The sequence below is a fragment of the Macaca nemestrina genome, chromosome 6, assembly GCF_043159975.1.
Source record: "Macaca nemestrina isolate mMacNem1 chromosome 6, mMacNem.hap1, whole genome shotgun sequence".
In the NCBI taxonomy this organism is placed as follows: domain Eukaryota; kingdom Metazoa; phylum Chordata; class Mammalia; order Primates; family Cercopithecidae; genus Macaca; species Macaca nemestrina.
The window spans coordinates 20002945-20028431 of record NC_092130.1 but is presented as its reverse complement, the minus strand read 5'-3'; the positions used below and the strand labels follow the sequence as shown (position 1 = coordinate 20028431).

Genomic DNA, 25487 nt, shown 5'->3' with positions numbered 1-25487 from the left:
TGAGAAAAATAAGGAGTAGAACAATGTACATAGTTTGCTACTATATAATCAATAAAAGAAAGGCAAGGAAAACACACATGGGTATAAAAACAATTATTTTTGGAAGGATATACAAGAAATTGTAACCCATGAAGTTGTCTCTGGAGGTGGGAACTGGAAAACAGTTGTCAGAGGGAAGCTTATTCACTGCTTGTCTTTTGGAATGATTTGATTTTTAAAACCATGGGAATATGTTACTTATTCAACATCCCTCCCTACAGGAAAATAAAAAATAAAGTCTATGCTGTGTTGTAGTTTTTGGAAATTCTTCTTTTGCTCTTATGGATGAGCTGGATCTGGGGATGTGCCAGAGTTTGGAGAGTTAATAATAGTAATCCCTCTACAATGATATACTTTCTTTTAAAAAATTTTAAAATAGCTTTTTGTTCCATCTTTCAAATTCGGGACAAGTATTTCCCTCATTATACATCTGAAGGAACTGAGTGAGGCACAGAGGCAAGTTATCTTCCCAAGGTTACACATTGAATGAGGGTCGGAGTTGGGATAACCAAAATCTTGTACCCAGCCATAAGTTCTTTCTACTAGACTATATTTAGCTGGGCAGAGGGTATCAACAAGTGAGTAGTTTTCATGGGAAGGAAAAGAAGAACCAGAGAGTTCTTAGAGGCTCTTCTTGCTTTAGGGTTTTGTTTTGTTTTGTTTTGAGATGGAGTTTTGCTCTTGTTGCCCAGGCTGGAGTGCAGTGGCGTGATCTTGGCTCACCGCAACCTCCGCCTCCCAGGTTCAAGCGATTCTCCTGCCTCAGTCTTTTGAGTAGCTGGGATTACAGGCATGTGCCATCACGCCCAGCTAATTTTTGTATTTTTAGTAGAGACAGGGTTTCACCATGTTGGTCAGGCTGGTCTCGAATTTCTGACTTCAGGTGATCCACCCACCTTGGCCTCCCAAAGTGCTGGGATTACAGGTGTGAGCCACCACGCCCGGTCCCGTTTCAGGTTTTAAGAAAGTTAAAGCTCTGACAGGGCGTGGTGGCTCACGCCTGTAATCCCAGCACTTTGGGAGGCTGAGGTGGGTGGATCACCTGAGGTCGGGAGTTCAAGACCAGCCTGGCCAACATGGAGAAACCCTGTCTCTACTAAAAAAGATACAAAAAAATTAGCTGGGCGTGGTGGCGCATGCCTGTAGTTCCAGCTACTCAGGAGGCCGATGAAGGAGATTCGCTTGAACCCGGGAGGCAGAGGTTGCGGTGAGATTGCACTCCAGTAGCCTAGGTAACAAAAGCGAAATTCCGTTTCAAAAAAAAAAAAAAAAAAGTTAAAGCTCTGAGACAGAGTCCTAGTGCAGATGAAATCAGACCAAAACAGGTATCACTTACATTCAACAAGAATTGACCCAGAAAAGCTCCAATCAGTTTCCAGATGTAACTCGAAGGACTTCAGCTGGAAAGACTTCATTTTGGAATCTGATACAAAAAGCTCTTGATGAGGTTTCTCAACTCAGTGTGTGGATCAGAAATGAACTAATATTTGATTTGAGAAAATGCCCTGCTAAGTTCTAGAGGCTTCTGCTTTGTAGAATCAGGTTCTGAGGAAAGTAGCCTATGAATGAGTCCAGAAACAGACTTTGCCACATTTTGCCAGCATGATTTTAGGAGGGAATATAAGAAATAAAGGATCCATCTTTGCCTTTTGGCTGGGAAGAAAAGTAAGAGTCCCACATTAAGGAAATGAGACATGATTAAACTATATAAATGAGATATTGCTAGCGGCTGAAAAGGGGTATTTTATATGTTAGCTGTTCTGAAGTAGAAGGAGACTAATTTCTCTAAATCTTGTATTTCAAAAGACTTCTACAGATGTCCTTTAAATAACACTCAGAAGACTATGTCTCATCCACTTAATTTACATCCAGTAAATTTATTTTATTGACAGTAAATTAAAAATCGTGAAGTATTCAAGAGTGTCTAGTGTGCTACTACTTGTGAAGCAAAAAAGGTTATACACACACACACACACACAATGTACCCAGGCACCCATGCACATACTTGTTTATTAATAACTATCTCTTTAAAGATCCATAATCTGGTAACAATAGCTGCCTCTGGGGAGATTCCAGGATAGGATGGGAGTCACAGCTTTCACTGTACTGTTGCAATTTACCATATGCATGTATTACATATTAAAAATAAGACACTCTAATAAAAGCTCAAAGGGAAAAACAGAGATTTGGTGGCTACTCTGTAACCAATTAAGTAAATTTAGCACTACCAAGGATGCAACAATTTGGCATTATATACCTACTAACCTGAATCAAATGATACTAGCCTGAATTGAATAAAGCCTTTCGACATAACCTCTGATTTGCAGAAAACCTAGAATAATTAGTTAAATGGCATACAAGATAATCAAATCAAGTAAGTGGGATATTCTTCAAAATTTCAATGTCATGAATAAATAAAAAGGTGGTTCAGAAATATAAGATAATAAAATCAGAAATAAAAGATATTGGGGGACTTTGAATATGGTCTGAGTATTAGGTAATATTAAAGAATTATTAATTTTTCTCAGGTGTGAAGAATGATTTTGTACTTATAAAGGATAATGTCAGCTGGGCGTGGTGGCTTATACCTGTAATCCCAACACTTTGGGAGGCCGAGGTGGGTGGATTGACTGAGGTCAAAAGTTTGAGACCAGCCTGGCCAACATGGTGAAACTCCATCTCTACTAAAAATACAAAAATTAGCTGGGCGTGGTGGTGCATGCCTGTAATCTCAGCTACTCGGGAGGCTGAGGCATGAGAATCACTTGAACCCAGGAGGCAGAGGTTGCGGTGAGCTGAGGTCGTGCCATTGCACTCCAGCCTGAGCAAAATAAGCAAAACACTGTTTCAAAAAGAAAGAAAGAAAAAAAAGGATGTCCTTATTTTTAGGAGATGCATGCTGAAGTATGTAGGGGTAAAGACACATGATGAACTCACTTTAAAATGGTTCAGAAAACACACATGAACACACATGCAAGTGTACACATGCATATACAGACACACACACTATTGGTTATTAAGCTATAGTCTCTCAGTTCCAAACTTAGCTACGTGATGCCAGGGCTGGGACATTGCAAATCACATTTCTTCTTTACCAGCCGGCCTTCTGACAGCCTGCAAACAGGGAATACTAGAAGAAGACTGGAAGTCTAGATGAGTGGCAAGGAACTTGGTCCTTTCTGTTTTGTTCTTGTTACTGTCATTGTCACTAAGCAACAGTTCCTTACCTTGGCAATGACAGTTATTTCCCGTAGGAGCAGCTGGTTCAAGTTTGCATTTTTTTCCACAATCTCAGTCTCATTATGCTTCTTCAGACAGCCGGTATCAGATGGCAGATGCTCTCTCAGTCCCAGCTCTGTGGGGCCCTCCATCAAAGCTTCTGCATTTTAATAATTCCAAATTACTCTCCATGTTCTCCCAGCTGTAGGGCTGGTGGCTGCTCTCTGCATTTACGATAGTATTCCTTTTGCCCCTCCAGTTCTCCAATACCTGGTTAACACTTCTTTATGTTAAACTGTCCCTGTGAAAGTAACTGGTATAGCTTATGTATCCTGACTGAACCCTGATGATTCAGAAATTGGGATCAGGAGTCCCACGAAACAGACTCTCAAAGATGGAATTTTTGAGGTGTTCGGGTTTGTCTTTAAACTTGAACGAAATGTTGAGCTCTTTGTCATGAAATGGGATGCTGGTAATCCATGGGATGGAATGGCACTGATATTCAAATTATTTATTGTAATAAAGAACCCCCTGAAGCAGGTGCCTTGGGGGCCCACATGGTTGCTTGGAATGAAGATGACTATAAACATTGTGAGGTGGGATGCCTGCTTCTGAGTGCATGGAGTGCTTACAGGAAGAAAATGTCATACTCAGCTCTTTCAAATCTTAGCTCAAGTCTTTGTCAGAGAACTAGAGAGCATCTGTGGCAGTCCTAAAAGTATCTAAATGAGATTTAGATACATTTGATAGCCTACATTTCCCAGTGAAAGTTAGAGTGAGAATTTGGAAAGTGTCCCCAATACTTGGAATGAGGACATCTTCATGGACTTGGATGAAGCTGAAAATCTTCCATGTCTGAGATTAGCTATCTTTTGCTTGAAGACCTTGTAATAACCTCACCTGAGGCAAGTGCCTTTCAAGGAGGTGCCTATATTCTCTAAGACATAGCCTAACTACTCCTTGTTGCCACGAGACCATAACTAGGGTCGAACCCAGCATATTCCAATGGAACAAGTACAAAGTCTGATTCTGAAGGAAAGATTTTATAATCCAAAATAACTGTAAGATTTTTCTAATTTCTATAGGCAGAAACCTGGTCAATATATATTGGAATTGGATTCTAAGAGTGTTACACCAAAGAAGGTGGAATATAACAGGCCAAATTTACTGACATGAGAGTACTTATCAGGGATTCTGGGTGTTAGATTATATTAAGAATTTACTTACTTAGATGACAGAAACTTGGACTAAACACTGACCTACATATAATGAGTTTGAGGTCTCGGAACTTTCTGTTATAATGCAGAGAAAAGAATCCAAAGTCTTAAGAAGCTCTTAGTGATACGGCAAATGGTTTTTTCTCTGTACCAATTTGCAATGAACACCAGAAACAGTTTGTCTTTACCTGACAGAGCCAAGAGATCACCTTCATAGACTTGCCTTACGAATATATTAACTTACCTATAATATAGTCTGCACAGATTTTGATCATCTTGACATTCCACAGAGTAACTGATCTGATAAGAAGGTAGTAGCAAGTACTTTAGATGTCTTAGCAAAATGCATGTGGGTCAGAGAATGGGAGACAAACACCATAAAAACAGAGGGACTCATGACCTTAGCAGAGTTTCTGATGTGCTAATAGTCTGGAGTATATTGCAATATCCCCTTCAAGGTGAACAAGAAGTTGCTGTGCCTTGCATGACCTACCACTACAGCAGAGGAACAGTACTTGATGAGCTTTTTTTAAAATCTGGAGGCAACATATACCACATGAGTGATGTTGCTCTGACCCATTTACCAAGTAATCCACAAGACTGCCAGTTTGGAGTGGAGACCAGAGCCCGAAAAGGCTCTGCAGCAAGTCCATGCTGTAGTGCTAGCTACTCTGCCATGTGGAGCTTAACAGCCAGCAGATCCAATGACACTTGAATGTGGCAAGTAGGAATTCTTTATGGAGGCTTTGGCAAATACCAATAGGAGAACTGAAGCATTGACCTCTGGGGTGGTAGAGAAAATCCACACCCTCTTCTGTAGATAACTACTTTTCTTTTGAGAAATAGTCACTGGTTTGCTACTAGGCATCTAACCATGGGACTGGGTGCTATTTGATTCAGCAAGTCATAAACTGGAGTGAGCATAGCAGCAATCTATCCTCAAGTGGAAAGAAGTACAGAAGAAACAAAGATTAAGCCGATTTGGAAGGCATAAGCAAGTTGCCTGAGTAAATGGCTTAACTCCTTTGATATCTACTTGTGTTGCAAACCTTCTTTTTTCTTAATCTATAATTTGGGCTACATGGGGAGTTCCTTACGACCAGCTGACTAGCAGGAAGAAATTTAGAACTGGTTTATAATTTATTCTGACCAATAAGCTGGTACAAGCTGGTTGCTGCAAAATCTACTGCAGCATTACAACCCCAATCAGGTATGTCTTGGAAAAATCCTAATGAAGGGAAAAGTTCCTAGAGAAAATTTTGAGCAGTACATTTGGTTCTCTATGTCTGAACTGAACAATATCCAAAAGTATGGATCTAAACTGCAGTAGTCAAGGGAAGTTACTAATGGTTTGATGGGTGATCAGGGACTTGGGAAAAACAGATTGAGAAGATAAGTGACAGGAAGATGTGGTGGAGACGTGTATGAATGGACCTCTCAGAACAGGCAGAGAATTAAAGCTAATTGTGCTCCAGAGGAATATTTACCAATGGATGCTGTGTGCCCATGAGAATGCACTTTGCAGCTGTCAGCTACAGGCAACATAACTAACCAGGGGCCCCAGATGCTGAAATTAATGCACTCTGAATTTCATCACTGTACTTGTGCAGGTTCAAGCTTCCTGGGAGCTCTCCCCAGCAAATGTCTGAGTGTGGCAGGAATACTTAGCCACGCCTATTCCTGGGATATATGTGTCTCTTGTGACAGCTGACTTTGGCTTGAGTTCTTCCGGACTGCCTTGCTGAACCTAAACTAACACAGACATCCATCCACCGCAGAGGAAGCTCTCAATAAACAGTAAGACAAGATGGCACTCTTTCACATAGACTAATGGAAAAGATAAAATAACCCAGAAATAAATCTACACATTTATAGCCAACTCATTTTTGACAAAGGCACCAAGAACATAAACTTAGGAAAGGGTGGTCTCTTTAATTAGTGGTGCTGGGAAAACTGGATATCCACATGCAGAAGAATGAAATGAGATCTCTTTTACAACATATAAAAATCAACTAAAAATGGATTAAAGACTTAAACCTAAGTCCAACAACTATGAAATTACTAGACAAAAACAGAGAAAACACTACAGGATATTGGTCTGAGAAGAATCTTTTGAATAAGACCTCAAAAGCACAGGCAACAAAAGCAAAAATAGACAAATGGGATTACCTTAAATGAATAAGCCTCTGCACAGTAAAGGAAACAACAGAGTGAAAAGACAACCTACAGAATGGGGGAAAATACCTACAACTATCAATTTGACAAGAGATTAATAGCCAGAATATATAAAGAACTCAAGCAACTCAAAAGCAGAAACTAAATAATCCAATTTAAAAATGGGCAAAAGTTCTGAATAGATAATTCTCAAAAGAAGACACACGAATGGCCAACAGGTATATGACAAAATGTTCAACATCACTAATCATCAGGGAGATGCAAATCAAAACCACAATGAGATATCATCTACCCCAGTTAAAATGCCTATTGCCAAAAAAGACAAAAAGTAATAAATGCTAGTGAGGGTGCAGAGAAGGAGAATGCTCATACACTGTTGGTAGGGATGTAAAGTGGTCCAGTGAATATGGAGAATAATGTGGAGGGTCCTCAAAAAAACTAAAAATAGAACCACTATATGATCCAGCAATCCCACTGCTAAGTATGTATCCAGAATAAAGGAAATCAGTGTATCAAAGGGATATCGGCACTCCTATGTTTACTGCAGCACTATTCACAACAGCAAACGTATGGAACCAACCTAAGTCTCCATCAATGGATGAATGGATAAAGATGTGGTATATATACACAATGGAATATTATTTGGCCTTAAAAAAAGAATGAAATCCTGTCATTTGCAGCAACATGAATGAGACTGGAGGTCATTATGTTCAGTGAAATAAGTCAGGCCTAGAAAGACAAATATCACATGTTCTCAGTCATATGTGGAAGCTAAAAACATGGATCTCATGGGGATAGAAAGTAAAATGGTGGTTAGCAGAGGCTGCAAAGAGTAGGGTGGTGGTGGTGGTGGGCGGGGGAGGATGCAGAGAAGTTGGTTAATTAATAAAAAAAATACAGTTATACAGAAGGAATATGGGGCCGGGTGTGTTGGCTCACACCTGTAATCCCAGCACTTTGGGAGGCCGAGGTAGGTGGATCACTTGAGGTCAGGAGTTCAACCAGCCTGGCCAACATGGTGAAACCCTGTCTCTACTAAAAATACAAAAATTATCCAGGCGTGGTGGCAGGTGCCTGTAATCCCAGCTACTTGGGAGGCTGAGGCAGGAGAATGGCATGAACCAGGAGGTGGAGGTTGCAGTGAGCTGAGATCTCGCCATCACACTCCAGCTTATACAACAAGAGCAAAACTATGTCCACCTCCGCAAAAAAAAAAAAAAAAAAAAAAAAAGAAGGAATATGTTATAGTATTCAATAATACAGTAGGGAGACTATAGTTAACAGTAATTTATTGTATACTTCAAAATAGCTAGAAAAATTGTAATGTTCCCAACACAAAGAAAAATGTTTGAGGTGATGAATATTACAATATCGATTTGATCATTACACATTGTATACATGTATAAAACTATCACATGTACACCCCAAATATGTATAACTCTCAAATATCAACTTAAAAAAAGAAAAAAAAAGATGACATACTCTGTGGGTATCAGATGGCCTCTTCTCCCAGCCTTCCCAATGACTGCCCAATGGGTCCAAGTACAAGAGAGGCCATGCTGGCAAGGATGGAAACTTACATTTAGGCTCAATGACATGGACTTCCCCTCACCAAGTTTGATATGCTGAGTGCCTGACCTGCCAACAGCAGGGACCAACACTGAGCACCTAACATAGGTACTTGGTGACAGGTTGATTACAGTGGGCACTTTCTATTTACTGTCACTAGAAAATATATATATTCTGGATATGACTTTGCCTTTATTATCTCTGCCAGCCTCATTAACTGTCAAGGTATCATGCACCACATTACTTCTTATCAAAGATTAGCAAAGGGGTATGTATTAGTCTGCTTGGGCTGCCACAACAAAATGCCACAGACTAGGTGAATTAAACAACATAAATGTATTCTTTACAGTGGAGGGTGTGAAGTCCAAGATCAAGGTACTGGCAAGGTAGGTTTCATTCTAAGGCCTCTTCTCTTGGCTTTGTGGGCAGCTGCTGTCTTGCACAAATCTCTTGGCATCTCTTCTTATCTTCTTATAAGGGCACTAATCTCACTGGACCAGGGTCCTGCTCTCATGACCTCACCTAATCCTAAGGACCTCCCAAAGGCCCCATCTCCAAATACTGTCATATTGATGGGGGGTTAGGCCTTCAACATATGAATTTGGAGGGGAAACATTCAGTCCTTAACAGAGTGTGGCAATAGACTGATGCCCACGGAATTTATTGGTTTTGTCATGTACTTCATCACCCAGAAGCATCTGCTTTGTTAGAATGATAGAATGATTTACTTAAGACTCAGTTACTTGCAACTGAGAGAAAATAACCTAAAAGGATTAGGTTCTATTTCACAGGATGCAGTATGTGCTTTGAATTGATAACCAAAGATAGGTAACCCTAACTTCCAAGGTCAAAATATGAGCCCAGAAATCAAGAAGTGAACATGAGAGTGGCTCATTTCACTATTGCACCTAATAATCCACTCACAGAATTTGTGCTTCCCATTGCTGCATCTGTGAACTCTGTTATTTTGGAAGTCTTGTTTCCCAAGAGAGGAATGCTTCCACCAGGGGACATAACAGTGGTTCTACTGAATTGTAAGTTGAGACTGTCACTGCTCATTTTGGGGTTGTGCTGTGAGGATGAATTCCAGTGGGCCTGAAATTGGCCTCAGCTGTTTGCATAGCACCAAATCCTGGTCAAGGCATAATATATCCTGATTAATAATGTTGTTTTGTAACCTTATGTATGAAGAGTTTCAGGGTAGTTTGTATCAGTTTGTCAACATTGTTTATTGTAATAGTGAGATGAATGATTTACACCTAGAGACCTCTGCCCCTCCCCGTTCTCCTTCCTCCAAAGGACACAAAAACTTGGTTGCTGGGGCTGGTTATGTACCAGAAATATGATTGTGCGAACAGCAGTGTGTAAGAAACCCCAGCTGAGGCTCCATTTTGAGCCCTCTGGTTCTGAGGTGTTCCATGCTCATACTGTTGGTCAGATCCAAGAGTGTGTCCCTACTGCCCTCTATTAGTTTCCTATTGCTGCTCTAACACTTTACCACAAAATCAGTAGCTCAAAACGACATAAATTTATTATCCTACATTCTATAGGTCAGAAGTCCAAAATCAGTCTTATGAACTAAGATAAAGTTGTCAGTCAATAGGCTGATTCCTTCTGGAAATTCAAGTGGAGGATCTGTTGTTACCTTTTCCAAATTCTAGAGGCTGCCTGTATTCCTTGGCTGATGGCCCCTTCTTCCATCTTCAAAGCTGGCAGAGTAGCATTTTCAAAACTCTGACTCCCTGACCTTTGCGTTTATCCTCACATCTCCTTCTTTGACTCTCCTGCCTCCTTATGAAAGGGACCCTTGTGACTACAATGGGCCCACTGGATAATCCAGGACAATCTTCCTATCTCGAGATATTTCACTTAATCACAATTGTGAAGTCCTTTTTTTCCATGTAAAGTTACATATGCACAGGTTTCAGGGATAAGTATGCAGACACCTTTGAAGGACCATTTTTCTGCTTACCACAGGCCCTGACACTTAGTGCTCAAAATTGTCCTCTCCAGATCTCTTCTTAAGAGGCAGCCTTTGGGTATGAGATGCATATCTGTACTTTAATGCTGATACTATACTATGTCCTTTTGCTGTAATAAATTACAGATTTGTCATTTTGGGTCACATTATCTGGCAAATGAATTCTGTCCATCACCATTAGTACTGGGCTCATGTCTCTGAACCAATAGGCAAACAATGGGAATATTTTGCTGGCTAGGGCAAGCAATAATGATTACCAAGGAGAAATTGGGTTGCTGCTACACAATGGCAGCAAGAAAGACTATGTCTGGGACACCAGTGGATGCTCTGAGTACACCTCTTAAAGCTTCCATGTCCAATAACAAATGTTAATAAAAAGTAATCTTCTTTTTATTGCCTAATTGCCCTAGTTAGAACCTCCAAGTACAATGTTAAATAAAAGTGGTGGCTGGGAGCAGTGGCTCACATCTGTTATACTAGCACTCTGGGAGGCCCAGGCAGGCAGAATGCTTGAGCTCAGGAGTTTGAGATCAGCCTGGGTAACATGGCAAAATCCCATCTCTACAAACAACACAAAAAATTAGCCTGCCATGGTGGCATGTGCTTGTGATTACAGCTACTCAGGAGGCTAGGGCAGGCAGGAGGATCATTTGAGCCTGGGAGGCAGAGGCTACAGTGAGCCATGATTGTGCCACTGCACTCTAGCCTGAGCAATAGAGTGAGGCCTTGTCTCAAAAAAAACAAACAAGTGTGTGAGAGTAGACAGTTTTGACTTTTCCTGACCTTATGGGGAAGGCTTTTTTTCACGACTAAGTATGTTAGTTGTGGTTTTTTCATATTTTCATAAATGCTCACCAAGTTGAGGATGTTTCCTTCTATTTCTAGTGTTTTTTTTTTTTTTAATTAAAGGATATTGGATTTGTTAAGTGTTTTTTTTTTTTTTTTTTTTTTTCCTATGTCTGCTGAAATGATCATGTGGTTTCTTTTACTCTATTAGTTTGATGTATCGTACTGGTTGACTTTCACATTGAACCAACCTTGCATTCTTGGAATAAATCTCACTTGGTCATAATGCAATTTTTGTTATACGTTGCCGGATTGAGTTTGTAGTATTTTATGGAGGATTTTTATAAGCATATTCATAAGGAATACTGGTCTGTAGTTTTCTTGTGATGTTATTTGTCTGGTTTGATATCATGGAATGAGGTAAGTGTTCCTTCCTTTTCATTTTTTTGGAAGAATTTGTGAAGGATTGGTGTTCTTTTAATATTTGGTAGAACTCATCAGATGACAGTGAAACCATCTGGTCCTGAGCCTTTCTCTGATTCCTTGGATTGTTTCGGATTACTGACCCAATCTTTTCACTTGTTATGGGTCTATTCAGGTTTTCTAGTTTTTCCTGAGTCAGTTTTGGGAGTTTGTGCCTTTCTATTAATTTTTCCATTTCATCTAGGTTATCCAATTTGTTGGTATGCAATTGTTCATATTTCCTTCTTTGATTCTGTAAGGTTGTTAGTAATGTCCCCTCTTTCATTCCTGTTTTTTCTAGGTCTAACTTAAGGTTTGTCAATTTTGTTAATATTTTCAGAAGACCAACTGTTGATTTCTATGATTTTCTCTATTGTTGGTCAGTTTCATTTATTTCCACTTTAATCTTTATTATTTCCTTCCTTCTGCTTGTTTTGGGTTTAGTTTGCTCTTATTTCTCTAGTTTCTTTAGGTGGAAGTTTAGGTTATTGACTTTTTTTTTTTTTTGGAGACAGAGTCTTGCCCTGTACCCTAGGCTGGAGTGCAACGGTGCGATCTCGGCTCACTGCAACCCCCGCCTCCTGGGTTCAAATGATTCTCCTGCCTCAGCCTCCCAAGTAGGTGGGATTACAGGTGCCCACCACCACGCGCCAGTTAATTTTTTAATTTTTAGTACAGACGGGTTTTCACCATGTTGGCCAGGCTGGTCTCAAACTCCTGACCTTGTGATCCACCTGCCTCGGCCTCCAAAATGTTGGGATTACAGGCGTGAGCCACCATGCTCAGCTGACTTTTCTTTTTAATGTAAGCATTTACAGCTTACATTTGTTCTCTGCTAGAACAAAGCAGGCAGAAGGCGGAATAGCTTTTGCTTGCTGGGTCTCCTGGTTTCCTTCTTTTTCCCATGCTGGATGCATCCTCCTGCTCCTTCCACCCTTGGACATCAGACTCCAGCTTCTTCAGCCTTTGGACTCTTGGATTTACACCAGTGGATTGCCAGGGGCTATAGGGCCTTCAGCCACAGACTGAAGGCTGCATTGTTGGCTTCCCTAGTTTTGAGGCTTTCAGATTGAATCCCTACTGGCTTCTCTCATCCTCAGCTTGCAGATGGCCTATCATGGGACTTTGCCTTGTGCATCATGTGAGCCAGTTCTAATAAAATCCCTTTCACATATACATATATCCTATTCATTCTGTCCTTCTGGAGAACCCTAATACAGGTAGCAAAACTGACCACTGGAAGTCCAGACACATCCTATTAGTTTAGCATGTATAGTATCTTTCCCATTAATTCCAGCAAAAGTACTAGAGCTAACTAATTAGCCAGGAGGGGGTAATATGGACTGATAGTGGGGGGGGGGGAAAACAGTTCCTCAAGAAAAATCAGGGTGTTATTATTAAAAGAAGGAAGTGAATGAATTAATGGTGAGCAGGTCAAAACAAGATGATCAGACTGTCAGATCTCTTGATTCCTATATGCCAAGAACTACAAAGTTTATACAGCTAGTAAGTAGCTGAGACAGGACTCAATCCATTGCTGAATTATAATAAGATTTACAGCAAATTTGTAAAACAAAAGTAAAATAACCTGAGGTCTCTCTTTATTCTTAGAAGTACAAATTACAACAGACAATAACCTTACACTGCCCCTCAAATTAAGGTAGACTTTGAAAGCTTCAAATTCGATGTTTCTAAATGCCTGGTAGATATTAAAGCCATACTCATAGTATTTGATATAATTTAGTGCTTAAAAAAAAAAAACAAAACAAAAAACAAACCTGTATACTATACTATAAATATCCAGGGTTTTTTTTTTTTTTTTTTTTCGATATAGGCTCTCACTCTATTGCCCAGGCTGGAGTGCAGTGGAATAATCACAGCTCACTGCAGCCTCCACCTCCTGGGCTCAAGTGATCCTCCCAGTTCAACCTCCCAAGTAGCTAGGATGATGAGTCTGGTCTCTAACTCCTGAGCTTGAGCATTCTGCCCGCCTTGGCCTCCCACAGCGCTGGTATAACAGATGTGAACCACTGCTCCCAGCCACCAATTTTATTTAACATTGTACTTGGAAATTCTAACCAGGGCAATTAGGCAATAAAAAGAATTACTTTTTTGGGGAGTGCATGCCACCACACTGAGCTAATTTTTGTAGAGAAAGGGTGTCACTTTGTTGGCCAGGCTGGTCTCGAGCTCCTGGGCTCAAGTGATCCTCCTGTCATGACCTTCCAAAGTGCCAGGATTACAGCTGTGAGCCACTGTGCCCAGTCTTTTTCTTTTTTTTCAGACAAGGTCTCACTCTGTCAACCAGGTTGGAGTGCAATGGCACCATCATGACCTATTTCAGCCTCAACCTTTTGCCTCAAGGAAACCTCCTGTCTCAGTCTCTTGAGTAGCTGGAACTACAGGTACATGCTACCATGCCCAGCTAATTTTATTTTTTGTAGAGACGGGGTCTTGATATGTTGCTCAGGCTAGTCTTGAACTCCTGGCCCCAACAGCCTTCCTGCCTCAGCTTCCCAAAGTGCTGGGATTAGAGATGTGAGCCACTGCACCTGGCCTCAGAGCCTATTTTTAAAAATTGAGGCTGGGTGCAGTGGCTCATGCCTGTAATCCCAGCATTTTGGGAGGCCAAGGCAGGTGGATCACTTGAGGTCAGGAGTTCGAGACCAGCCTGGTCAACATGATGAAACCCTATCTCTATTAAAAATATAAAAATTAGCCAGATGCGGTGGCGGGCGTCTGTAATCCCAGCTACTTGGGAGGCTGAGACAGGAGAATCTCTTGAACCCGAGAGTGGAGGTTGCAGTGAGCTGAGATCATCATCACACCACTGCACTCCAGCCTGGGTGACAAAGTGAGACTCCATCTCAAAAAAAAAAAAAAAATTGAGATATAATTCAAGTATCATCAAGTTCACTCTTTAAAGGTATAAGTCAGCTGGGTACGGTGGCTCACGCCTGTAATCCCAGCACTTTGGGAGACTGAGGTGGGTGGATCACGAGATCAGGAGATAGAGATCATCCTGGCTAACATGGTAAAGGCCTGTCTCTACTAAAAACATAAAAAAATTAGCCGGGCGTGGTGGCGGGCGCCTGTAGTTCCAGCTACTCAGGAGGCTGAGGCAGGAGGATGGCGTGAACCCGGGAGGCGGAGCTTGCAGCGAGTCGAGACTGCCACTGCACTCCAGCCTGGGCGACAGAGCAAGACTCTGCCTCAAAAAAAAAAAAAAAAAAAAAAAAAAAAAAAAAAAAAAAAGTGTAAGTCTATTTGGTTTTGCTTTTCATCGGCTCATGCCTGAAAATGCTGACCTATTATTTACTAACTTTAAGCAGCTTTTGGTGACTTAGACAGTGAGGATGTCAAAAATCCTCATGCTTCTATTACAGAGAAAGTCATTAATATTTTCTTTCACACCTGTGTTTCCCAGTGATTTCTTGCAGTCTCGTGATTACTGGCTCCAACAGAGTTCTGCCTGCCAATTTTGAGTCCACAGAGGCTCAGATGGGGAATTTTAAATTTGAGCCACTAGTACCTTTTCTAGAGATGTTTAAAATCAGCTATTTGGCAAAATCTGTAATGAGAGTAAAGTTGCTTTCATTCAAACCTACACAGAGAGTGACATCTGCTGGTCATGAAGATTGTTATTTTTTATTCCTTTACAAAATTTATCAACGACCCTAAAATAAAACATAAGAAAAGTAATTATCTCTTCTTTGGGAAAAAAGAAACCAACACGTGACTAAAAATTCCAATATATGTACCATTGTGGGACCTTATTAAACTAAAAAAAAATTGAAATTCCTTCATCTTAGAAAACATTGCAGCTCTTTCATTTGATCAAGAGAAAATAAATTGTTGTAGAATTTGGAAATGAATAAAAGTCCTAGTTAGCCATTTCCTTAAAAATGTCCTTTGAGTTTTTGTTTCAGAGCAGCAATAACTAATTTAGTCTAAGACCTAATGAAAGACTGGCTATCAAAGGTCATTTCATCCTGGTCCTTCTATTATACTGTTAAATCCTAGGTTTCATACATGCCCATGTCCCTATTCCTACTTCCTTCCTAACTTTAGAATTGCATACAGATTAAACTTTATATATACACATCTAGATTTTTTTTTTTTTGAGATGGAGTCTCACTCTGTCACCTAGGCTGGGGTGCAGTGGCACGATCTCGGCTCACTGTAACCTCTGTCTCTTGGGTTCAAGCAATTCTCCTGTCTCAGCCTCCTGAGCAGCTGGGAATACAGGCGCATGCCACCATGCCTGGCTAATTTTTGCATTTTTAGTAGAGGTGGGGTTTCGCCATGTTAGCCAGGCTGGTTTCGAACTCCTGACCTAGTGATCTGCCCGCCTTGGCCTCCCAAAGTGTTGGGATTACAGGCGTGAGCCACCACGGCTGGCCTACACATCTAGATTTCCATATTAGCTTTGGAAATTTTTCCCACTGTCTTTGAGGTTAGATTGTAATAGGAAAACTAGGACCTATATTCTGTTACTACATTTTTAAGTGAAAAAAGGCATGCATTTATAACTACTGATAAAATATAAACTTTGATCTGTGTACTAATGTGGCATCTAAATTTGGTAGTCAGGTTCCATTTTCCTTCAGGTTTATTTTTTATTTTTCAGTATTATAAAAATGCTGTGATTAGCCACCTTATAAGTAAAACTTTGGGACATTCCTGATTCTTTCCATATGATACATTTATAAAGGAAAAAATCTTAATCAAAGAGCTATAAATAACCAACAAAGAGCCTAACATTAGTGCAATAATAATAAAAAATTGAGGGGAGTAGAAGAGATGGATATTTTATAAATTCAATCCTTACTTATTATCTAAGGGAGTCAATATATAACTTTTAAAGCTGATATAACTGCTACATCTTATGGTATGAACATACTACTTAAGAGATGTGGGTAGAACTACAAGAAATTACAGAAGAAATGGGTAACTGGGCAGGAAGGGGACTGTGGCTTTTCCTTATAGGACTCTCTATATCATTTTTTTCCCAGCCTTCAGCATGCAGTACTTTGATAAAACATTAATGTTTAAAAATATAAATGAAAATGTATTTAAATTAAAAAATATTTTGCCAAATTATCATCCAGAAAAGTGTGCTAAGTTAGATTCCCATGGGGAATTTTGTGATGGTATTGAATTACTCCATTGATTTCATGTCAATTTTTTATGATTTATACTCTGACATTTTGAACTTAGAAAAATACATATAAGATGTAATATAAGTGACAAAATTAGGGTAAAGGAAAAATAAGAGTAGGAAAAACTGAAAACAGAGGACACAAGTATCCAAGAATCCATCAGAACAGTCTGGAAAGCTGGTTACAAATGAGGATCCTTGACCTTATCAAAGACCCTGCTAATCAGAATCTCTAGGGTAAGGCTCAGGAATCTCCTTTTCAGCAGCCTTGATAACTTGGAGTTCTGAAGTAATTTAAAGATGACAGTGATTAATATATTAGGCTATTTATTAATATGATATTCACAGCATAGGAGCTAGGGGAATGGACATTGTGAGACTAACTCCAAAGAGCATATTTAATAATAAGTCTTATATAAGCCAGATCATTCATTTTCCCATTGTATTTCATAATCCTCTTCTGATTTCATTAACCTCTCCATAACAAAGATGGGTGAACTCAACCTGTCATTTTGCCTTTTTAACTTCTGGGATATCTTCTCTTTTCTCCTGGCTCAATTCCTAGCCTACTGCACCATTTAGCTGGATATTCTAGTGCTTAGGTATCTTTTTTACATACCACATGAACAGATTAAACAGATACTCAGAATTAGGAAAAATCTCATGATAGCAACTAGGCAGTAGTACTTAATCTTTTCTGTTGTTTGTGTTTTTATTCTCAAAACACATTTTCACATGCCTCATTCAAAGTTAAAGTTGTTAAGTTTTTTAGATATAGAATTCAGTATATCATAAATATGAAAGAGAAGAAACAGAATTACAGCTTAATTTTACAATGATATTAGGATTAAAATTATACATTAAAAAAGTATATCAGCTTACAGTGACTTCTGTAGCTGTAGCTTTTGTTCAATGATGTCTGAGAAACGAGGAACTTTTTTTGAAATAGCCACACGGATATCATCACTCAGATTAAAGCAGCTTCTGGACTTTGTTTTGAAATGTAAAAGTGATGAAAATCCCAACTCACAAAGGTATGTAGTTGCAAATGGCATAAGGATTTCTAGAGCTGTCTTTGCTAGGTTTGGAAACACTGTGAATTGGGCACACCAGAAATCCTCAAGCTTCATTGTCTCAAATTCCATTAGGATTTGGCCACTAGCTCGTAATTCAGCAAGATCATTTTTCATTAAATAACTATCATCGACAAAATCGATATTAAAAAGAAATGGATCCAATATCCATTTACTTGCCTCATTAAGATCTCCAACGGAAAAATATCCATGGAAGAAGTTGCTCAATTGTTGCAGATGCAGTGTTATTTCAGCTGCAATGAATATTCCTTCATTATCTGAAACAATTATTTCTTCAAGAAAAGGAAAATTGGTAAAATTTCTTTTCTCAATTCGTTTTTGCCAAAATGGAAACTTCCTAACAAAAGCAGATAACTTTTCTCTAGCCGATACTGTGTTCATCCCAGTCCTCTGCATAGATGCACTGAGTTCATTTAAGTGTTTGAATAAATCTGCAAGGTATGCTAGGTGAATTTTAAACTCTTTATTTTCAAAGCCATCAACTAAATTACTGCTTTTGTGGTGAAGAAACTGATTTATTTCTTCATACATTTCAAAAATGTGAGTAAGTATTTGGCCTCGGGAAAGCCACCTCATTTCAGTATGGAAAAGGAGGACACTATATTCTATACCAATTTCTTCAAAGAAAGCCTGAAATAGGCGATGATTTGGAGCTCTCCCTTTGATGAAATTTATTACCCTCACCACAGTAAATAGAGCATCCCTCAGTTTTGTAGGCAATGTCTTTATGACAAGTGCATGAGGATTCAATAAACAATGTGTGATTACGATATGAGGTATCTCTTTTTTCACACAGGCAACAAACTCGGAATTTTCTCCTAGCATAGAGGAGGCACCATCAGTACAAACAGAGCCACATACATCAAGTGCTATCTTATGCTTCAGAAAGAAGTCTCTGAAGAGATTGAACACATCTATTCCTTTCATGGATAGCTGCAATGGTTCACAGAAGAGAAATTCTTCTATGATCTCTCTTTCTTTTATATATCGCACAAATGCCATTAGCTGACTGCAGTCATCCATGTCAGTTGTCTCAGCAAGCTGAATACCCACTTTAAGAGGACTCGCTTTGATATCTTCTAGAACTTGCTGTAAGATATCTTGGCTCATTTCATCAATTCTAGAATGGATCACGTCATCTGATAAGGGTACCTGCTGAAGCTTCTTTTGTGCATCTGGTCCCAAAACTATTTGTGCTATTTCCAGTGCACAAGGTTTCACTAACTTTTCAGCTACTGTATGAGGATTCTTCTCCTTGGCACATAAATACGCAAATTGATATGATGCTTGTAATAAAGTATCCTCATGAGATGCAACTCCAAATGCTTTCAAGGTTTCACTCTGATCAGATGGTGTTGGCATATGCTTCAGGCTATTGAGATCATGCCCAGCTACACCACCATGCTGTCTGTTAAAATGGTCTGACAGTTTTGATGGTCTGAGGTCAGCATTTGAAAATACTGAGTTACACAACACACACTGTGGGCGCTGAGTTCCATCAACTTCCGTTGTACAGGTGAACCAGTAGCGAACATAGTCATCATCCCATTTGCGTTTCTTCGACATGGCACACAAAAACTCTCAGGCAGTATTCCAGAGATGCCACAGAATTTTGCTTTGGGAGTAAAATATAACCCACACATTAAAATCCAGTGGCTAACTGAATTAAAACAAAGCCACATCACATGCTATATTGCCATCACATACTATCTTGTATATGTTAAGATATAGCCTGCAGCATGTCAATTCAAAGTAAGCCATGACAGGATATAGTTTAACTTAAAGCTAGCAACTCACAGCTAATGCCCTGGAATAAATGATTTGCCAGCAAGTTATATATGGAAGATTTGAGCTAAGACAAGTTATGCATACCTGTAAGTCCTTTATTGGTGAATTACAGTTATGGCTTAACTTGTTTTCAATAATGTATGTTACAAACATATCTAGCACATTTTGTATCCCTAGAAAGGGCATCTCACTACCACCACCTTCTTCCATTCAGCCCCAAAGATGCATGCATACCCTCAGTTAAGAGGCACTGAAAAAAGGAGCAATTCACTAAATAAGGAAGGGTGGATGCTGACATGGAGGTTAAAAAAATTATATAAATTTATGGGGTACAAGCACAATTTTGTTATATGCATAGATTGTATAGTGGCGAAGTGAGGGTTTTTAGGGTATCCATCACCCAAATAATATACATTGTACTCATTATTTCTCATCTACTCCCTCCCACCCCACCCTTCCTCTCCTCTACCCATCACTCCATTATCTGTTCGTGTGTACACATTATTTAGCTACCATTTATGAGAACGTGGTAGTTCTTTTTAATAGTTAAGGATTAAATAGGTCTGTAATACTATTTGAACCTTGAGCAGTTTTGAGTCCAACTTAGGCACAGAATTTCAAATAGGTCTATAAGTCTGATTAAGCCACCCTTGATGCAAAAGTAGGCTACAAATTGGCTCAGAGTTTCCTTACTGCTAAGTGTAACACACTATTGGTCCATGATTCATACTCTCCACATAAAAAAGCAAAATGGCTGGGCGTGGTAGCTCATGCGTGTAATCCCAGCACTTTAGGAGGCTGAGGTGGGTGGACTGCCTGAGCTCAGGAGTTTGAGACCAGCCTGGGCAATATGGTGAAACCCCATCTCTACTAAAAATACAAAAAATTAGCTGGCCATGGTGGCATACGCCTGTAGTCCCAGCTACCAAGCCAAGATCATGCCACTGCACTCCAGCCTGGGCGACAGAGCAAGTCTCTGTCAAAAAAAAAAAAAAAATTAATTAATTAAAAAAAAATAAAAGAAAAGCAAAACAACTTGTTCAGGGGAAACACAACTATTCTTCTTACCGAGACTTCAGCAAAATCCCTCTCATATGAGAACACCCTTAAGTACAATAAGGAATTTCATGATGCTTTTCCACCTAAATACCTCTAAGTGAAGGCAGTCGTGAACACACACACACACACACACACACACACACACACACACACACACAGAGCAGCATTCCTAAGGTTTGGTTTAACCCAAAGACAGGATGTAGAAGGCCCTACCCATAGAGATTCTGATTCTCTAGCTATGGAGTGGGGGCCTAGAATCTATATTCTAAATAAGTATTTTAGATAATTCTTATAAATAGTAACTAGAACAGTGATCTGTGACAAGAGATACCATATCATCACAATCACTGGGAAACTCTTTGAAACTATACATGTCCCTGCACTACCTTAGAACTAATACATCATCTTCTCCAGAAGCAGAACAAAAGAATATGGGGAAATAATGTTGTTCAGGCAATCCTGAAACACATCCTGGTTAGGTAGTCAGATTTAGGGGAATGAAAACATATCCTTCAAACCAATCCTTAGCTAACAAATATTCTAGGTGTCTAAGTGAATGGTCCCAATGCTTGAATAGATATTTAAATTTTCTACGTTTTCTGAGCTGATGACATCCTCCTATGAAAGTTGAAACCTAAAATGAAAACGATGTCTTTTCTCTTTCTGTCTCTTTAGCAATGAGTAAAGGCATAATCCACAGGTAGGCTCAAATAGACCTTAGAAAACATTCTATCTTCAAGATAAATAAGTGATCCCCAAAGTTTCCGAAGTTCTGTGCCAGAGAATGTGGCTGAAATAAAGTAACAGGTATACATTTAAATCCGAATGCCCACTTTGGCCATTAAAAGAAAAATCACAAGCCAAGAATATCTACTTAAAGCATTAGCTTTCAAGTGGATCTACCAAGATGAACTAGTTGTAAAGTGTACTCCAATAAAATAAGTTGATCTGTTACACGGTTGTTATGAGCCTGTTAAACTGGAGGATATCTGCCAATCAAAAAAGACAACCCGAAGTTTAAAGAGCTGATCTTAAGCCTTCATTTGTCAAGTAATGAGACTACATGACTACTTTTGCTTAGAACCACTTCTAATTAATGACAATAAAATTATGACATTACCATAAAATGCTTATTTTTCTGTATTCTATTAATGTATATTTATCATGTAATATTTGGGGAGGCAGAGGGAATAGAGGAAAATGTTTTTAGTCACATTAGAAATCTTTACAAGAGGGGCCTGGTGTGGTGGCTCATGCCTGTAATCTCAGCACTTTGGGAGGCCAAGGTGGGTGGATCACTTGAGGTCAGGAGTTCCAGACCAGCCTGGCCAACATAGTGAAACTCTGTCTCTAATAAAAATACAAAAATTAGCTGGGTGTGGTGGCGCATGCCTGTAATCCCAGCTACTCGGGAGGCTGAGGCAGGAGAATCGCTTGAACCCAGGGGGCAGAGGTTGCAGTGAGCTGAGATCACGCCACTGCACTCCAGCCTAAGGACAGCCAGACTCTGTCTCAAAAAAAAGGCTGGGCATGGTGGCTCATGTCCATAATTCCAGCACTTTGGGAGGCTGAGGAGGGCGGATCACCTGATCTCAGGAGTTCAAGACTGGCCTGGCCAACTTGGTGAAAACTCGTCTACTAAAAATACAAAAATTAGCTGTGCATGGTGGTGGGTGCCTGTAATCCCAGCTACTGGAGAGGCTGACGCAGGAGAATCGCTTGATCTGGGAGGCAGAGGTTGCAGTGTGCTGAGATGACGCCACCGCACTCTCCAGACTGGGTGAGAGTGAGACTGTCTCAAAAACAAAACAGAACAAACCAGAAATCATTACAAGATCTGTTAAGAGGCCATTTCCTATCCACCTTGACTATGTCTCTCAAGTATATTTTAATTTAAAATTTATCTGTTTTGAACAAAAGTTTTAGGAAAACCAATTTATGGTATTCTTCTCCATCCCCCTGAAAAAGGGAGAATAAGTGGCAAGAATTTTCCAGAGCCTCAAAGATGAACTTACTGCCCAAGAGGCTTGTTTTAGAATCTCACAATTTGTACTTGCGCTTTTTGTGGTATTTAGGAATTACAATATCCTAAAAAATGTAAACATTAAAAAGCATCATCATCATAATGAGATATTGTTAAACAGGCATGATAATGGTATTGTGGTTGTGTTTTTAAAAAGTCCTCATGTGTTCGACATGATTACTTACAAGTGAAATAAGATGTCTGGGATTCCTTTGAAATACTATACTTCAGCACACTCACAAACATGCACAAAGCGGGGTGGAGATAAAAGAAATGACTGGCCTTAAGTTGGTAACTCTTGAAGCTGGATGATGGGTACACATCATTACACCATTCGATTTTTATGTATTTCGGAAACTTTCCATAATAAAAAAAGCATTATCTTAAGATAGATAGATATCACTCATTTTAAGAATGATTCTTTTGAGAGATTATCTTCAGATGCTTAATGAAAGATCTGATATCACAAAGTAAAATGTTTTGGCAAGTTTATGAAGGGTAGATATGAAAAAGTATTACAATTGAGAAAAATCAGTTAAAAGTGAACACTCACAAAACATTTAGGGAATGCTAATATATATACACACACACACACACACACACATATATATATATTCATTCCAGCAGTGAAAACACCAAAGTGCAGTTGTAAACCTGAAACTCCAAACCAAATACAATTCAACTTCTCTCCAGCCACTGAGTATGCAAGATCATGGTAGGCGCAGGTGTTTGGGGAGGCAGAGCATTTAAGCATTACATTTTGCAGTTAAAATTAATAGCCAGGAGAAAGGGGGCAGGAACTTGGTGGCTGGGCAGACGCTCCAGGGGCAAACGCCTGGGATCGTGGCTTTGTCACTTACAGGCTGGGACCTTTCCAAGCTTCAGTTCCTCCAGAGGGGATAACAGTACCTACCTTACAGGGTTGTTGGGAGGTTTAATTATAAGAATGCATGCAAATAACAAGCAGCTCTTAATTGATAGAACCTGATGGTGTTACTGTTAAGGACGGAGATTTTTACACCCTCCAGGGTGAGATAGGAACGCCAGCGGCTAGGAAAAAAAAAAAAAAGAAAAAGACTCAGTGCTGTCTCCGCCCGCCCGTCTCCGAGCCTGAGGCGCAGGCCCATGGGATGCTCGGGCTTCTTTTAGGCGCCTGTTTCAGGCTCCAGTTCCGCTCTCCGCTCAGCCTAGGGTCCAGCCTCTGGCCGTCAGAACCAGTAGAGACGGCGATTCCTCAGGTCTGACCCCCCAGCAGGAATCTGCGGTGCGCCTGCAGAGACGAGCATCCGCAACAACCTCCGCCTCAGCCAGGCCCGAGTTCCATCCGGGTTCTCCAGGGTGCTTCCCGCCCGTAAACTGGGCGAGGCGTCTCCCACACGCAGGCGCAGTAGCAAAGGGCTGTGGGATGGGCTGGCGGGCTTGAGTACTGAGCATGCGCGCTGGCCCTCCCCCTTTCTTTGAGGTTGTGTACGTGGAACACAAAATCGTTTGTTTATTGTGTCTGCCAGAGAGGATGAACCGTACAATTTCAGGAATGGAAGGGGCTACAAACTACACATAGTTCTTTTTAACATGCAGAGCACTGAAACTTTTATATTGTGTTGGGCTTTGAGCTTGGAGATGATAAAACGCTTGATAATTACCATGTTCCATGTGGAATAAATGAGAGAAAAAGAGAAGGAAGCTCATTGTAATCTCAGATTAGACATTTCAGCAGTGGAGGATGAGCTCCCATAGCTTGTGTACTGTTGTCCATGCAGGGTGATCCCCCCGCCTTTCCTTAAGTGGGAACATGGGGATGAATTTCCTTATCATCATCCATCTCAGAGGAAAGATTTTTATTTAAAATTCTTTCAACAACATGATTTCAAAGAAATAAACCCATATTAGAGAGGTTTTAGGGAAAAATCCCAAGTAGGGACTAGGAAACGTTGTTGAAAGAAGTAAACCGGAATATAGCCCTTTCCTGTTTGGGGGTCTTTCCAGAATTCTTATAAACTTAAATGAGTTTACTCATTTTTGTACAATATTGTTAGAAGCATTCTATAAGGCTAGTGTGTGTGAGGAGTGGTGGGGCGTCAAAGAACGTGGGCCAGATACATCATTTTCAGGTGCTGAGGGTGAGCCTGGTAAATATTGAGGGGCTGCTTAAGTTTTTGTGGATGCAAGAAACTGCTATAAGACCAGCCTTGTTGGTCAAGAAACTAGGGCCTTAAATACTAGAGAAGGGGATAGGCTTCAGAATCCGAGACAGCTAGCTTCATGTCCTGACTCCAATACTTACAACGGTTAGGATTTGTGCAGATTACTTGGAGTTAATTCCATGTGCTTTTTGTAAAATTGATAGATCATCCATTACCCCATGAAGTTCTTTTGAGGAAGGAGGTAACATTATGACAATTACAGTACATAATTCTCGAAAAGGCAGCTATTATTGAGATAATAAAATCAAAGCTCAATCTGAATAATGTCCTAGGCATTACGATTTTGAGACAGGGTCTCATTCTGTTGCCCAGGCTGGAGTGCAGTGGTGCAATCTCTGCTCACTGCAACCTCCACCTTCCGGGTTCAAGCAATTCTCATGCCTCAGCCTCCTGAGTAGCTGGGATTATAGGTGTGTGCCACCATGCCCAACTAATTTTTGTATTTTTAATAGAGATGGGGTTCCGCTATGTTGGCCAGGCTGGCTGGGCATTACTTTTCGAAAATAAAACAGAAGACATGATTCTGGATATTATAGAATTCTTCCTAAATCAAAGTAAACTAGGCCTCATAGAAGAGGGAAAGAGGTACAGAAAGGTTAGGTGACAGGATGCTGAAATTTTCTTAAACTCACGGAAGCTAATCCAGGTTCCCCTCCCTGTCCCATAAACAACTTTTCTGCCAAATATTAGATATAATGCTACAAACCACG

General features: G+C 40.0%; 1 protein-coding gene across 2 annotated transcripts; it reads right to left on the bottom strand.

The window, feature by feature from the left end:
• Positions 1-1027: 1027 nt before the first annotated feature.
• On the bottom strand, positions 1028-23935 carry FAM200C (family with sequence similarity 200 member C). 2 transcript variants are annotated; one of them, XM_024792989.2, is made up of 3 exons: positions 23487-23935; positions 17863-19318; positions 1028-3418 (listed from the first exon to the last, which is right to left on the bottom strand). In XM_024792989.2, the coding sequence occupies exons 2-3, from the start codon at positions 19267-19269 to the stop codon at positions 3410-3412; spliced, it is 1416 nt and encodes a 471-aa protein (XP_024648757.2). In that variant the 5' UTR covers positions 19270-19318; positions 23487-23935; the 3' UTR covers positions 1028-3409. The 2 variants fall into 2 exon arrangements, with proteins under 2 accessions (XP_024648757.2, XP_011740665.2); XM_011742363.2 differs by lacking the exon at positions 1028-3418 and having other exon boundaries at positions 14334-19318.
• Between the last annotated feature and the right edge of the window lie 1552 nt (positions 23936-25487).

Excerpts from the sequence above, each read along its gene's own strand:
- FAM200C (XM_011742363.2), bottom strand. The coding sequence starts at position 19,269 with ATGTCGAAGAAACGCAAATGGGATGATGACTATGTTCGCTACTGGTTC.